Source organism: Crocuta crocuta, unplaced genomic scaffold (genome assembly GCF_008692635.1).
Source record: "Crocuta crocuta isolate KB4526 unplaced genomic scaffold, BGI_CrCroc_1.0 scaffold312, whole genome shotgun sequence".
NCBI lineage: Eukaryota > Metazoa > Chordata > Mammalia > Carnivora > Hyaenidae > Crocuta > Crocuta crocuta.
In genome coordinates, this window is record NW_027527378.1 from 324,108 (window position 1) to 340,693 (window position 16,586).

The 16,586-nt window shown below is 39.4% G+C and overlaps 1 protein-coding gene across 2 annotated transcripts in view; it reads left to right on the plus strand.

Moving 5' to 3' along the window:
- Positions 1-16,586, plus strand: part of CDKL5 (cyclin dependent kinase like 5) — a 104,177-nt gene that overhangs the window by 64,686 nt on the left and 22,905 nt on the right. Inside the window, exons 13-16 of one of the 2 annotated variants that reach the window (XM_077769779.1) lie at positions 2,431-2,554; positions 9,324-9,423; positions 13,581-13,700; positions 16,196-16,582. In XM_077769779.1, coding sequence (XP_077625905.1) covers positions 2,431-2,554; positions 9,324-9,423; positions 13,581-13,700; positions 16,196-16,582 — 731 coding nt within the window. Of the gene's footprint in view, positions 1-2,430; positions 2,555-9,323; positions 9,424-13,580; positions 13,701-16,195; positions 16,583-16,586 lie in introns of those variants that run through there. The other variant, XM_077769846.1, reaches the window with a different exon arrangement.

The window sequence follows — 16,586 nt, forward strand, 5'->3', positions numbered from 1 at the left end:
CTCCCTCTGCTTGGTTTGCTTGTTTCTGTCCCTTTTAAGGTTCTACTTTGAAGTTCTCTGCTGTATGATGTTTTCCCTTTCCACCCAAAGTTCAGTGTTTTCTTTGTTCTACCCATGGTTCCTTCTCTAGGCCTCTAACATGACACAGACTACATGGTAATGATTCTTTGTCTACATTTCTCTCTCACAAAGTTGCAAGCCCCTTTATCATATTTTCCTCTTTTACCCTCATTGACTAGCACACTGCCTGGCAGTTTCATAAGTATTTGTTGTTTTTTTTTTCTTTTATAAATTAAAAAAAATTTTTTCAATGTTCATTTACTTTTGAGAGACAGAGACAAGANTGAAGTCGGAAGCTTAACTGTCTGAGCCACCCAGGTGCCCCTTATAAATATTTGTTGATTGAAATAAAATCTTCAAGTGCACTTACATAGCCTTAAAAAGTATACTTGGATGGGAGCCTGGGTGGCTCAGTCAGTTGAGTATTTCCACTTAGGTCATGATCTCATGGTCATGAGATCAAGCCCCAAGTCAGGCTCTGTGCTGAGTGTGAAGCCTACTTAGGATTCTCTCTCTTTACTCCTCCCCCATGTGCATGTGCGTTTTCAAAATGAATATTTTAAAAAGTGCACTTTGGGAGTGCCTGAGCGGCTCAGTTGGTTAAGTGTCCAACTCTTGACTTCAGCTCAGGTCATGATCTCCTGGTTCATGGGTTCCAGCCCTGTGTTAAGATCACACTGACAGTGGAAGCCTGCTTGGGATTCTTTCTCTCCTCTCTCTCTGCCTCCACCTCAAAATAAAAACTTTAAAAAAAAAATGTTTTTTTAATGTACTTCAATGGTTAACCAACAACTAAAACAGATGCTTTGGAGGCTGTATGGATTTAGGAGATGTTGACAGAGAAAGGGATCCCCTTTGAAGAGCTATGTAGCCATAGAATGAGAGCCCCTACAGAGCTCTAGCCCCTAGTGGGAAGACTTAACAGCAAGCCCACTAGGAAAGGGGCAGAGTCCTGGGTGTTCCAGAGGCTCAGCTTCTTAAAGCTTCCAAGAGTCATCATGACCTTCTACAGTCGCCCCCGCCCACATCTTTGGCTTCTCACTATGCTGTTGATTTGGGAGGACTACTGGAAAGGGGCAGGAATTGGGACAAAATGTTTGGTCATTTTAACTCAGAACCTGAGGAAAATAAATGTAGTGAAGTGTTATTTAGAACTAAATGTATGTTGAATTAGGCTACTTATTCCTTCCTACCCCCGCATTTGAAAAGAGCATAGGATAATGAGTTTTAATTTTTAATGCACTTAGTTTTTTTCTCATGCCATGATTACTTTCAAATCTTAAGGGAGTAAAATTTTAAATCAACTTAAAGTCAGTTAAAATATTATAGTATATATGAGCAAATTCCTTTTCTTCTTTCACTGTAAGTTTTACTTTCAAAATGGACCATACCTGTGTTGTTTCTATAGATGTCTGGAGTATATACCTTAATATAAAATGTTCACAAAGTTTTGATTAATCAGGAAAGACAGTTTTAGTTTGATTGCAAGTGAATTAAATTGGTTCATATCAGCAAAGCCCCTCATTTGTCTTCCTCATAATCTACTTCAGGGTTTGGCAGGTAGAACTTTTTTATTTTAGAAAGTCCAGAAATAGAAGGAGAAGATTTAACTAGGTGAAACATCTGGAGACATCTGTCATTTCAATGATTCTACTAAATCTAACTGGATGAAGATTTAGTAGTATCATTGAAATGACCTATGTTTCCAGAACACTTCCTGTTTTCAGCCTTACTGGTCAACAGTCAAGTGAAATGGTGTCATTTATCTTGATATTCAGCCTGTATATTCCCTTTGTGGTGAAATTTGCAATATATTTTGATTTATGACCAAGCTTAGAAATTGACAGGAAAAGATAGTAATGTCCCCACCCCCACCACAAACAAAGGGCAGAAAAGTATTTACTCACATATGTTATATGGTTTGTCTTTCTGTTCATTCCTGGATTAAGAACTTAGAGAAAAATAGTATTTTTTGCAAACAACCAAATTTCTTTGGAATTTAGTTTTAAAAAATACGAAATTGACTCTGCCTCCAAAGTGTAAGGCTTAAAGCACAGTTAGTATATTCCAGCACACATATTGTTAAGAGTCACTTCAGACTAAGAATAGATTTTGCATAGTTGAGTCTTGATGTAAGAAAGCCTCCACTTCAGAGAATGACAANCCTCGCGTGTTAATGTGATAATTAGTTGGGGGAGGGAGAATGTTCCCTAAAATGCCTCCACCCTCAGAAAACACAAAAGTTATATAAAGGGCAGAGGAGGATTTTGACTTAATTATTTTATTTGTGTGAGAGACAATGCAGTCAAATCAGTTAAGACCTATTTTGGCCAAAAACCTACATCAGTGACTGACCTTTTCTTTATTCAGTGCCATCCCCTCGTCCAGACAATTCTTTCCATGAAAATAATGTATCAACCAGAGTTTCTTCCCTACCATCAGAGAGTAGCTCTGGAACTAATCATTCAAAAAGACAACCAGCATTCGATCCATGGTGAGTATTCTGGTTTGTTTTTGCTCTTCTTTTTTCCAATTGGAGATTTCAAAGAAATCTGGATATACTTTTTAGCTTGCTTTCTTTCTCAAGAGAGATTATTTGATAAGGAGATGGTGATTTGTCATTATTTGTAATGATTTAATTCAAGTTCAGCATTTATATTAAATATCACATAACAGAAAAACCTCCTGGGTCAATAAATGCCTCATATCTTCCATTGCGTTCTTCTGATAGTAGTGATGTCCTTAGTGTCTCTTTTGTTGCTGTTGAATCACATAATGGATGCTTTGCTTAGCACTTGTGTACACTGTTTCACTTGGTTCTCACAGTTAGCCTTTGAGATGGGGCGGCTCCCAGTCTGTAAATGAGGAAGCTGCAGCTTAGAGAAAGGAAAGCACTTTCCTGGAGCCGGACGGCCCATAACAGGGAGAGGGGAGCCGGCATCTAGACCTAGATGGGGTCTGACTCCAAAGCTGTGCCTTTCACCTCTATGCCCCCTGACTTTCATTCAGGGTGAAAAGATAGAACTAGGGGAACACCTTTTATGCTACCACAAAAGCATAATGGTAGTCAAAGGTTAAAATGATGTACCAGCTTTGCTTCTCCTTTTATCTTCTTTGTGTCATACATAGTAAAAATGTAGGGAAAGAATTATGTTGTGTATTAAGTCTCATCAACAGGTCTGTTTTGGAAATAAGGACATTTTATTTTATTTTATAAGCTTTTTAAAAAAATGTTTATCTTTTGAGAGAGAGCTGAGCTGGAGAGCAAGCAGGGAAGGGGCAGAGAGAGAGGCAGACAAAATCCCAACCAGGCTCCACACAGTCAGTGCAGCACCCGATGTGGGGCTCAGACTTACAGACCATGAGGTCATGACCTGAGCCAAAATCAAGAGTTGGATTCTTAACCGACTGAGCTACCCGGGCGCCCCANTGACAGCACAGAGTCTGACACAGGGTTCGAACCCACGAACCATGAGATGATGACCTGAGCCGAAGTCAGGTGCTTAACCAACTAACCCACCCAGGTGCCCCAGTTATTTTTAATACAATAATAAAAATGATGGCTTTAAAGCTTCAAATACCTTTATAAGCACAGTTTACACCCATTGCCTTATTTATTAAAGTCTTTACATTAATGACTAAGAGGTTGGACTCTTGTCTGTATGACTTGAACCTCTGTCTCCTCATCTGTAAAATAGGGCTAAGAATATTACCTCCCTCAGAGGATTACTGTGACCATTAAATGAGGGAGAACATCAAAAGCACCTAAAGCAGTGCCTGGCACAGTGTGCCTCGTTACTTACTGTTAACTGCAGCGGTTTATATCATTAATGTCCTCTAACTTTAGTATGACTCATCAGCTGTCTCCCCTCCACTTTCTTTGCTGATAGAATTTGGTGCATTCTTTTTCTATGTGACTGTAGACCAGCTCCCTATACATTAACCTGGGAGCACAGGTACAANGCCATGAGAACAGTGTCTCTCATTTGTGAGAATATGGAACTATAGAAGAAATTGTTTTTCCTCTTGGTCATTGCATGTTGGAGTGGTGATGGTTTAAATGACCATCAATTACAGATTAACATAGTTCTATCAAAATTAGGTGAGTCAGATCAAAACAAAGTCCAAATGTGGAATAGGTAGTATTAACAACATATTGTTGTTTTTGATAGTTTCTTTGATAGTCCGTTTGAGTAGAGCTTGTTTAGACCCAGGTATATGTAGAAACCTGAAGACTGCTGTTTTTTAAAAAGAGTTAGAGGCTTAATTGGGACGTTGAACTTTAAACTTTAGACAAGTCTTCATTGAATCATCCCTACTCTGATACTGTTGTTATGAAGCTTCAGAGAGTTTCAGAATTACCAGTTTGAATTGCAGTATTCTTTTGTTTGCACTGTCCCTCAGACAAAGTGGCCGCTGTGTACTTCTCCTTTGGCCATCCCATTTAACTTAGTCTAAATCATTTACTGAGCTTGATTTACCTTGATTTTTTTTTTTCCCTGAACAAGATATCTCATTGGTTCACCATATTGTGTATATTTGAGAGAAACGCAGCTTGATAACTTACAAAAACGTGAAGGAGCCTTGCTCTCGTAACATAGTGACTCGCTATTACTAAATTATCACTTGCCTGGGAGCAGTCTGTTTCTCCTCGATAGTGGTACTTCATATTTCTTTTGAGAAGAGAATATTTGTACAGTGTACACGATTCTTGCAGTGGAAGAATCAAGTTACCAGATCATATTTTAAAATGATAGATATTGTTGGGGTGTCTGACTCTTGATTTCAGCTCAGGTCATGATCTTTTGGTTCATGGGTTCAAGCCCCACATCAGGCTCCAAACTGACAGTGCAAGGTCTGCTTGAGAGGCAGTCTCTCTCTCTCTCTCTCATTCTCTCTCTTTCTCATTCTCTCTCTGTCTCTCCCCTGCTTGTGTGCCCACGCACACGTGCATGCCCTCTCTCTCAAAATAAACTTTAAAAAAAATAATCCTGACATAATAGATATCATAGTATACTATCCAGGGTAGTTATTTTGACCATCTCAGCTATCCAGAAACCAGTTATGAATTGGGAGATAAGCCAGAATATCTCAGAACAAGAAAAACAGAGTTAATGCAGTCAAATTCATCCTTACTAATGAGAAAACACCTTCACCCTCCCTATTAGCCTGTTTACTCTTGTGCACAGTTTTAGCAGTTGGCACTGGAGGTTGTCAGGCAAGAAATAATCCCAGGTAACAAAACAGTGTGAAGAGGGAGAAAGATCCCAAATAATAGGCAGGGAGAGGTAAGGGGTATTTTGGCCTTTACTCAGGCTCCCAGTGGCGATATCATTTCTAGCCCTTCTGGTTTCATATGTAGCATAGATAATCTATATAGCATATGTATTTATAAAATAGACTGCTCTTACTTTGATTAAAAAAGACAAAGTATATAAATACATTTGGAAAGACTGCTGTCAAAATTGGGTTTAAAAGTGATGTTTCTGTAGTAAACCAAATTAATTAGAAATCCCAGAAATTAAGGTAAGTGAAGGATTGCTGTCACTTGCTTGCACAGTCCCAAGCTTTTTCTTCTGGTTCAAGTCGTGAATATGGTGGCATCCATTATTGCTTGCCACCATAACTTCGAACATCGTTCACTGATTGTTTTCTTCTCAAACGTCACGTTAGTCCCATGGCCATGGGAGGAGAGGTCTCAGGGAATGTCATGCTGCCCCCAGAGGGATTATATTAACGCACCAGAATTCTGACCCTCTGCCCAATCTGTGAGCGCCCTGCCTTGAGTCTGCGAGCAGCTTGAAGTCACACTCCTTGTTTTATTTTTCTCTCTGGCCCCAGCACCTAACACCAGGCCCATCACATACACAGTACTCCATAAGTGTCGGTTGACTTTGATTCAGTCAGCTTTCATTCCTTCCTTTTTTAGGAGAGTCTCTTGAATTTTCTCTTTCTTCTTGACCCCTTCTAAAACAACTGTTGTGTTAGATGATGTCAGGGTAGGGGGAGGTTGCTACCCCCCACCAACTGTTTAATCAGCCCTGGATAACGGGCCACGTGACTAACTGGGGGTCCTTCTCAAAGGTCCTGTCCCTGAGATGGACGTGACCACCCACCTGCCCTTCTTTTGTGTTGCTCCTCTTGGACCCGTCTGTTGCCTGTACCAGTAGAATCATAGGGTCTAGAATTCACGAATGAGATAAATTATGGGGGCACACTCTTACCCATTTGTAGTAATACTGGTTGTAAATGATTCTCTGTCTTCATTCTTTTGTACAACACACAGCTTTTCAGGTGCCTATGCTCCAGGCAACTTCTCTCCATGTCCAACCCTGTCTGAGTCTGTCGCCCAGACTGGTTTCTCTAATTCTCTGCATGTGTATGTTTCCATGTAGCTTCTCCCTCTCTCTGTCCTCTCTCTCTGCCTCCCCCTAACACACTTGTGCTCTTTTTCTTTCTCTCTGACTTCTTTTTGTGTCTTTTGTGATACATGCACAATCATGCTTCACTCCTAGCTTTCATCTTCTAGTCCAAGGGTAATTTATTTCCTTTTTTGTTCTGGTCTCTGGAATCTTTCTCTGTCTAAATCTTGGTCCCACCATCTCTGCTCACCTTCAGTCTGAATGATGTTTTTCTCATCATTCCCCTTCCCCCTGGGCTCTAGTTTATCCACTGTCTCTGGAAACCCTGCAGAGGGTCTCTGATTCATCTTCCCTGCCTTTTGTGGTCACAAGGAACTGCAATCCCTGGGCTTTTTGTCTTGCTCCTTTTCTTTCATTACCCTTCTCACCAGCCCCTTTCACATTCATCTTACTGGATAGAAACTCTTCTTCCCTTCCCAAATCTGCTCCTCCCAGGACGAGTGTCTCAAGCCATCTCTTCTTCTCATGCCAGCATTAACATTCTCACAGTAATGTCCATTCCTGTCCTGAGCTTGCAGTCGTGATGAACGTGTTCCCCTTAAAGATTTCCTGGATTGGAAGAAAGCACTTTTACAACTTGGCATACCTTTGAGATTTTATTAGACTTACATTCTGATTGGTAAAAAAAAAACCTCTACCTGTTAATCTAAATACTTTGCTGTGCTTCTAGGTTAGGTGTAGACCCCACTATGGAAGGGCATAAGCTATATCATATGCAAACAGTTCTTTAACTTCTGGAAGTTCCAGGACAGTGAAAATAGTGTTGCTGGTTGGTTTAGATGCTCTGTGAGGTTCCTTTCAATCCTGAGAGTTGTACTTTTGTGATTCCAGCAAATTACACTGTTTTACTGTGTTACTTAGAATCAGACTTCACTATTTCATCCTTACCCATTCCATCATGTCTGAGGTTTTGAGGTCTTCTAGCTTTCAAAATTGTAAATGTGTCGTTCTGAATTCTGGTGCTAGTTATTTTTATTGGTTGTGTTGTATTATGAAACTTTTACTTTACAATGTAGAACTCTCTCAGTGATGTTTAAAATTGCAGGTCCTAATGAGTTTCAGAACACTTGGGTGTTCAGTTCATGTTTTTGCTTCCTCGGTATTCCCATTGACTTTTAGGCTTAAACAAGAAGAAATGATCGTTGTTCCTTCAGACAGTCATGTTTTCCTGTTTTTTTTTTTTTAACTAGTTTAAGCTTTTTTATTTTTTTATTTTTATTTTTTTTTTACAAATAGTTTATTGTCAAATTAGTTTCCACATAACACTCAGTGCTCATCCCCACAAGTGTCCTCCATGCCCATCCCCTCCTCCCCCCCACATCCATCAGTCCTCAGTTTTTGTCAGCATTCAATTTCCTGTTTTTTTAAAAAAAATCTTTTTCTCTTTTTAAATCTCTTATTGTCTTAGATCTTGAGTTTTTGATTTTTCAAATAAATTTTCTGTGGTTTGTACAACCTTTCTATTGTATCTGTAGTACACATTTGATGTTAAAACTAAAAAATAATAAATCACCAGTAATCTTATTACCCAGAATTGATAGCTATTAAGATTTTATTTTATTTTATCCCTGCCTTTAAAAAAATGTGTGTATGTATACATATATGCCCCCTTTTAAAATACCTTTGGACTCACATTATGTAGGAAGTTTTGAATCTTGTGGTTTTCACTTAGTATTATAGTTTAAATATTTCTTTAGATGACTGAAACTTGAAGATATGAATTATTTTTGATAGCTTCATGGTTTTTTTTATCATGTGGTTTTGTAATAGTTTATATAGATGTTTTCTTCCTTCACACAGATTTAATCAAGTAAAGGATGCTGCTTTGCTCATATTTTCTTAGATGGTTTAGTAACTTCCTCACCATTAGTTCTTCTAAAACCATAAATATGAATGAACCCTCACCACTAAAGCTTTACTCTTGATTTTAAGGAATAGCTAATAGAAGGAATTCAATCATTTGAGAAAATGGCTTTCCACAGTCATATATTAAAATTTTTACTAGAGTCCATGGAATGTCTTTTTGAATAACACCAGTTGAGTTGCTTTTTAAAGACTGTAAATTAAATAATACAGAGCCTATTAACATACAAGTCGCCAACTTATTAGGGCCGAGGTGTCCTGTTTGCTGTCTATTAATACCTCTTATTTGTGTTAAAATACCTGGTGGTGTCAGTGATCCGAAACTTAATGTTGTCAGTATTTTCAGTTAGAAGCTTTTTTTCCCAAGAATGCTTTGTATTAAAGCATTCATCTTGTCTATATTTTTTTCTTACCTGATCTATTTTTCAATTTAGTTTCAATAAATAAATACAGTGTTTTTATAAAGGAATTTTCCAGTTTGCGGCAATTGTTGCTTTTATTTACACTGCTTCTGTAACACCATTTTTTTTTGTTTTGTTTTTTTACTTTCAACATCTTGGCGAGCCACTAATAATGAACTTGTTGAGCTGGTTTTTAAAAGGTAAATAGATAAATGAAGATATTGAAAATATTTCAGTTATTTCCCTCAGAGTGTATGGAAAAGGCATCCTTTAACTGTGTGCTTTTCAGATTCTCAAATTCTGAGGTTTTCGACAGCATGAACATGGTCCTGCCGCACAGTTACCAGATCATTTGTAATAATAGCTCAGAGTGAATCTGTGCCAAAGGCTAATCATTAACCATGGTTGATTAGCTGCAGTTCCTCCTGTGCTTTTTAGAGGCTCTTTACCTACGTGCTTGATTTTTCATGGCTGTTTGAATCTGGTTTCATGCATTTTTTAGTCTTCATTATATTTGTCATACAATGGCAGGAGAATGATTGAAAGATCAATATGATAAAAATGTCTTCCCATTTAGGAAAAGTCCTGAAAACATTAGTCATTCTGAACAACTCAAGGAAAAGGAAAAACAAGGTTTTTTCAGGTCAATGAAAAAGAAAAAGAAGAAATCTCAAACAGTAAGTAGATGAGTACTTTCTGTATACTGTGACACACAAGTCTGCATTAGTCTATGGGTACTTAACATTTTGGAATCAGAGTGAATTATTCTCTTATTGAGATTTGACATGCATACAGTGTATATGTGTCTTTCTAAATTCTATACAACTATTCTCCTCTCACAGAGCCTTTTCTAGATTCCACAGAATCTCCAAGAATAGAAGGTATTTAATTTGGACTAGAGAGAACACTTTAAATCTCTCTCAGTAAACATCTTATCCATGTGGATTTATATTCATGTAAAAAAACTGTGAAGCTGCAGGATTAGTTTTCTTTGGGCAGTAAAGATAGGTGAAAACTTAGGAAATGGTTTTGGTTTATGCTTAAATCCTTGAAGTTTATTACTAACCATCATTTATTATTCTTCCCTGGCTGGTTTTCCAGTCCCCATGTTGACAAATGCATTTCTGGGCTGCCTAATCACAGAGAGGAGAATAGTATTTGACATTTCAGGGCTTGCTTTAGTAGGAAGACATGTTTATCTTGTGACTGAACTGTGAAATGGAACAAGTCTTATCTCCTGGGAGCCCTCTGCCTGAACCAAGGTTTGGCTCCATGGAGCCGTGCACATCACATCACTGAACCACCCACGCAAGGATCTGCTGGTTAGTGACATGAGAGAACATGGTGAAGCCAGGCCTCCAGGTCAGCGGGAGCTCCTTCACCCACGTGAGGCCTGCTTCCCCCTTTACTTTATGGTACTTTCAAGACCAGACAGTGTTGAGTCAGCTATTTTAAATGATTTTGTTTCTATTCCTACATCATACGTGATTGACTCNAATAAAGATCTTCCTAGGTTACATTTCTAGACTATTCCTTCACTTGCATATTTGTTAAATTGATATATTTCATTATAAAATAAATGAGCTCATTGTAAAAAAAATGTTGAAAAAAAATACTTTCTAATCTTATCACCCTATTACCACTAACATTAAGATTTTGGTATATTTCTCCTAGCTTTTAGCCTATGCATATGTTTGTGGAAAGGAGGTGGTTTTTAACTTTGTTTTAAATAATAGTAATCCTTGTAGTACAGTTTTGTATCTTGTCTTTTCATAGTATATCTATCTATCTATCAGTCACACATACACACAATATATATTTTTCTACACAGATCTTGTTATCTTCATTTTGATGGCTGCATAATNCCTCACCACTGTTATTTTTATTTTGAGGGTTTTGATTTTGTTCTTAACCTCAGGTCTATAGTCACTGTGGGATAATTAAGTGGAAGAAAGTGGCAGGAACCAAGGAATTGAAGGTGTTTTGTGTATAGATTTGGCTTTTGATGTCAGTCCGTATTAGACTACCATTAAACCTAAAGCCCCTGCCCTNCCTGGCGTTATGTTAACTCTGCTTCCTTCAAGTGAGTATTGAAACAGAATTAAAGGTCGTTTGTTTTTGTTTTTGTTTTTGTTTTCTACTTTCTAGAACTCAACAAAAGCAAACTAGGTAAACCAGCTTTGAAAGATTTAAAGCTTTGTGGCCTTTGCATAAGATTTAATAAAAAAGAAAAAAAGAAATGTAATGCCCAGTGCATATAGAGAAACGGGACATTTTAAATGCTCAGTGCATCCTACATCTTGTTTAACACCTTTATTTCATTGGTAGAAGACTACCCAGGCCAGTTGTGACCTGCCCGACGTCACATAATCAGTTGGGAGAACTAGAGGTGGGTTCTCCAAAATAGCAGGCCCGGCGCAGTCCATGCCACAGGCTCGTCTCTGGTGGAGAGCCTCTGGCCACTGGTTCCTGGGGACTCTCTCATGGTGTCCTTAGCAATGTGAGTAACTCTTCCCTAGGATCCCGTCATGGGAACACAAACCTCATGGGCTGTCTTCCTTGAATGGCTTCATATAAGGTGATATGAATGCCTTCGTATACATTCTCAATCTCTGACAATTGAACTATCCAAAACAGGGAAGAGTAGTGCCAAAAAATAATTCTGTATTGTAAAGGTGCCTGCTTTGACTCAAGCAAATCTGGAAGCCGCCTTGGGAAATCTGGCCTCAGTTCCATATCCAGAGTTACATAAGCCCTCAGAGCATATGGTGACTTTGCCAACTTGGTAATTGTAGCCTAGTTAGTTAGTATCTCAATTGGTAATCATGCGTCAATTTAAAGATTGAACTTTGTTTTTTCACTTTGAAAACCTGTATACTGAATTGTGCCACATATTTTCCATGGCGTAAATATTTCTTTAACAGCATGGAACCAGGCTTCTTCCTCGATGGTAGAATCCTGTAACAGTGATATTCCTCTTCCAAGTGATGTTTTCTGGTTCAAGAATAGACCATGTTCAAAAGGGTTTGGCGTATCTTCTCGTTTTACCCCCATAGGCAGATTACATGGTCAATTATTTAGTTGCTGAAATCTGCTCTAACAATTAGGAAAAGACTGAAGTTCATCAGTAGCTCTTTAAATACACTTCTTTATAATAATCGTATTTCTGATAATAAACAAATCCTTAAATGTTTTGTAAGCTCAAAGTGAATAAATATGTGTAGGTTTCTAGACGTTCCTACTATAGGTAAGGATCATGACCACATGTTCTTTATATACATTGAAGTTTTCACAGGTCTTGAATTTGCATTGTTGGCACCTTCATGTCCAGGTAGGAAATGACACAGAGCTCTTCTAGGTGCACACAACACAGAGATTCCTTAAGTGACTATTAATATTTAACAGTATCAGGGCTTCCAAGGGCTAGGAGTTTCAGTAAGAACACCTTTTTTCTTTTCTTTTTTCTTTTTCTTTTTTCTTTTTTCTTTCTTTCTTTCTTTCTTTCTTTTTTTTTTTTGCAATTAGTTTATTTGTATCTTATATTGCAGACAGATTCCACCAACGGGGAGAATCCAAGCATCAAGAAATCCCTCTTTCCTCTTTTTAATTCAAAGAATCATTTAAAGCATAGTTCTTCTTTGAAAAAGCTTCCTGTAGTAACTCCACCCATGGTACCCATTTTTATGTATGGTAGCCCTGAAAACTGCTCCAGTAAACTTGTTTTACTGATGACAACAGCATGTCTTTTATTTTCATGGGGTCATATTCTCTTTGTGCTAGTTAAGTACCTGAGCCAGTTCCATAAATTCACTGAAATATCAATTCTTCACCATTCTGGATTTTCTGAGTCAGTTAAGGAAGTTGAAGCATAAAAGGCTATTAAACAAACTAGCGAAGGCTAGTTTGGGTTGTCTGGTTAGCCACATGTCGGCAGATGGCATTTATAAGATCCCTTATTTCCTATAAAGAATTTGATTAACATTTACAATTAACAATGTCTTTTCATTTGACTCACAAAGTTTGTTAACACTTGGTTGGCAGTTTGTTCTTTGAAACCAAGTTGAGTTGACCAAATTGAGTGAGCTAGCAGGCTCCATGAAAAACACCTTCTCTTAGTTGGTGATTTGCTTTTTCCTTGCCTGGCTCTAGCTTTTGCTGGTCACTTAGTGTAAAGCCAGGGCTTTTGGTTGGCATTTGGCATTATTCTGTGTTCACCAAAATCGGTGAATGGACCAACTTCATTCATCTGGAATTTGTGACACAAATTTCCAGCATTTTTACTGTATAATGCTAGACCCAGATTTACTGGGCGGTATCTTGGGATATGATTCAAACCATACTTTTCCCACGTTGGTATCCTTGAAAGCCTGCTAGCTTTCTTTGGGCACCACCAAATACAGTGTTTGAATCATTTTGCCAGCAGGAGCATATTTTTGTTTTATTGAACTGGTTCATAACCTAACTGCAATATGGAATGAGGATACGACAGCAATTCCTGGTACAGCCCAATTTAACTGCTCTCTCTTACAGCGACTAAAACTAACAGCATGGGAATGCTTTAAGGGTTGAGGTTTTAACAAAGCTGCATGACATCTGCCAATTTTTCCTAATGCAGGGAAAATTATTAAGAGGGCAGCAGAATTTAACTGGCATCACTTGCATTGTGAACATTGGGAGAGTTTTGGTTTCTTTTTTTATTGGGTCTTTTACTGGTGGGGCGGGGTCGTGTTTTGGTTTCATTTGATTTGCTTTTGTTCTCCTCTTGGGTGTGGTTGCATATCTTAATTAGATTTATTGGGGTTCTTACTAAATCTTTGTCCATATTCTGCTCTAGGTGCCCAATCCTGACGGCCCTGATCTTCTGACACTACAGAAAGCCATTCACTCTGCTAGCACCCCAGGCAGCAGACCAAAGGAATGGCGTCCAGACAAGATCTCCGATCTGCAGACCCAAGTGAGTGGTGCCTGCCTTACTCCTAGATTCTTAGACTCTGCAGTGACAATCTGTCTTGAGTGGGGGGCAAGGTTGAGGAATTTAGCTTCTCAGTGTTATAACAAGGCTGAGAGCCTCCTCAGAATATACCCTAATAGCTAGATGCATCTCGGGAGTCCAAATGAATCTTGTTTCAGTGACCCATGTCCTCATGGGGAAAAAGTGAGATTCCATTAGCCTTCACCTAGCCCAGGCCGAGGACGGTGGGTAGATGTTGGAGGGGATTAAGAGGGATAATTAAGGCATGGTCCCAGCCCATAAATACTACATATCCTAGGAGAGAGAGAGAGAATCTCTAAATAATCATAATTTATGGTAAAAAAGTGAGGCATGCCATCAAATGCAGGGGAGGTGAGAGGAGGTAGTGGGAAGATGAAAGTTTCATTAAATGTTGTAGCATATGAATTAGGCCTTGAAGGACAGATATGATAACCTTTCTTGAAAGAATAAACTTAGGAAATCAATACTATTTTTGATAGAAAATCGAGCAGTTGCATTAGGAACTGCATATTAGACAGTATTGTGTAATCACTTTTATCTGCCATAATGGGAAATAAGCAGAAAATGAAATTGGTAAATTTTTCAGGTAACTGATGATGATCTCCTTTGAACACCTATTTTGACTGGGAGTGTTTTAATATTGCATCTTTTCAGTATCCCATAATGAGCACAGTAACATAATCTAACTTGTTTTTTGTTCATATCATTATTTCTATAAATCCAGTATTCCTTTGTACTCTGATTTCCGATAGCCTCTATGAGCTTTTGAGGCTCTAGAATTTCACGTACTTATAGACAGCCACAGATTTCTGTGATCTGGAAGAAGAGAGTCTAATTTCTATATGTTTTTTGTTTACTTTCTTTAACTGTTACTTAGAGCCACTGACAGGAGTTCCCAAATTTCACTTTTATTTGCCTAACATTTTATATTTTCTGCTTCTAACATAGTATAGGCTGGGAGGAGGGAAGGGGACAGAGAAGGTGTAGAGAACCAGATATCCAAGTTATTGGACATGTATCTGGACTAAGAGCACAGGGCTCTGAGTGAGGGCCTGATGTTCTCTTCCCAGAAGAACATGGGGCTTTAGAACCTTCTTTGTGTAGTCATTTCATTTCTCTTGCTGAGAAGCTCTTTTCGGGTTACTTTATATCTCCAGCTGGACCCAAATTATTGTAATTGTTCCATAGTTACCTGTGGTCAGGGCCATACAAATTACCAGGAATCACATTGTGTTATCAGACCGATTTTAATAACAAAAAACACAACCTTGAGCACTTATGATGTACACCATACTGTGCCACTTTCCCTGGGGACCACAGAGCTTTCTCAGGCAGACTTGGCAATAGCCACGGAGGATGCTTCCTCAGGAGCACTGTCTACCTGAGTCCATTCTCAAGTAGTTTCCCTTCGATTTCTGTGCTCTGTTCCTTGAGATCATTGACATTTTATTAAAATTTTGCTGAGCCCTTGAAGGTCAGCAGCCAGAGGTACCCCAAGGCTAAGGCTACGTCCTGAGTTCAGGGTCCCTGGACCCTGAATTTCATGATGTTTTCACATGCCTCTTCTGATGGTGAGCCTCACACATAACATAGAGAAGAGAGGGAGTGAGCCACCTATCACCAGCGGGGAAGCCCTTGGTTCAGCAGTTGCCCGACACTAGTTGGCCAGTGTGGGGCACATGGCTACCAGGACCCTCCCTTCTGCCTTGAGGCACGGTCCCCCTCCACAGTACAGCACCCGTGGGGTCTGGGCCCCAGCCATACAGCAGGCAAGCAGGACAGCTATAAGCCCATGTGAGGAAGGAATCCAGAACCCTCCTGTGAGTGAACTGTGTTTTAGAGTCTATAGGGCTTTTGCCCACTTTTCAATGCTCAAATCTTACCCTACCCCCCAAAAAGTAAAAGTGTGGAAAGGGAACATTTAGATTTTTGTAATGTCAAAGGAAAAGGAAAATCAGGGAGATAAGAACAGAAGGGGGATATGCATTTGTAGCTGAGTACTCTGCTACCTAATTGAAACATTTCATCTCGTCAGTTCTCTCTTGCCACTAGATATGGTTGAGTGGCTGAGTTCTGGCTGGTGAAAAATAAGTGTCAGCTTTATGTGGAGCTGTTGGGAAGAAGGGAAAAGGCAGATTCCTCTGCTGCTGCTTCCTGACGGCTGAAGCATGAGATCCTTCCCCTGTAAAGATAGGGTGCAGGCAGATAGAAGGTGCCTGAGCCTTTGATGAGCCAACGTACCAGCTCTAGATTTCTTATCTAGTTTTCATTCAAGATAAATAACTTTGATTTTACCTGAAAACAAACAAAAAGACAGATAAGGCTGGATGTAGCCCCTCCTCCCCCATGCCCTTCGTGCTGCCTACAAGCAGTCATCTCAGATCTCTGCCCATTTCTCCCAGCTCTCCAGTCTACTCTAAATGAACTCCTGTGTGTACTCTCCTCTTTTCTTTCAGAGTCAGCCATTAAAATCACTGCGCAAGCTGTTACATCTCTCTTCAGCCTCAAATCACCCGGCTTCCTCAGACCCCCGCTTCCAGCCCTTAACAACTCAACAAGCCAAAAATTCCTTCTCAGAAATTCGGATCCACCCCCTGAGCCAGGCCTCTGGTGGGAGCAGTAACATCCGGCAGGAGCCCACACCCAAGGGCAGGCCAGCCCTCCAGCTGCCAGGTCAGATGGACCCTGGTTGGCATGTGTCCTCTGTGAGCCGGAGTGCCACAGAGGGGCCCTCCTACTCTGAACAGCTGGGTGCCAAGAGTGGGCCAAATGGGCACCCTTATAACAGAACAAATCGGTCTCGAATGCCAAATCTGAATGATTTAAAAGAGACAGCCTTGTAATGTG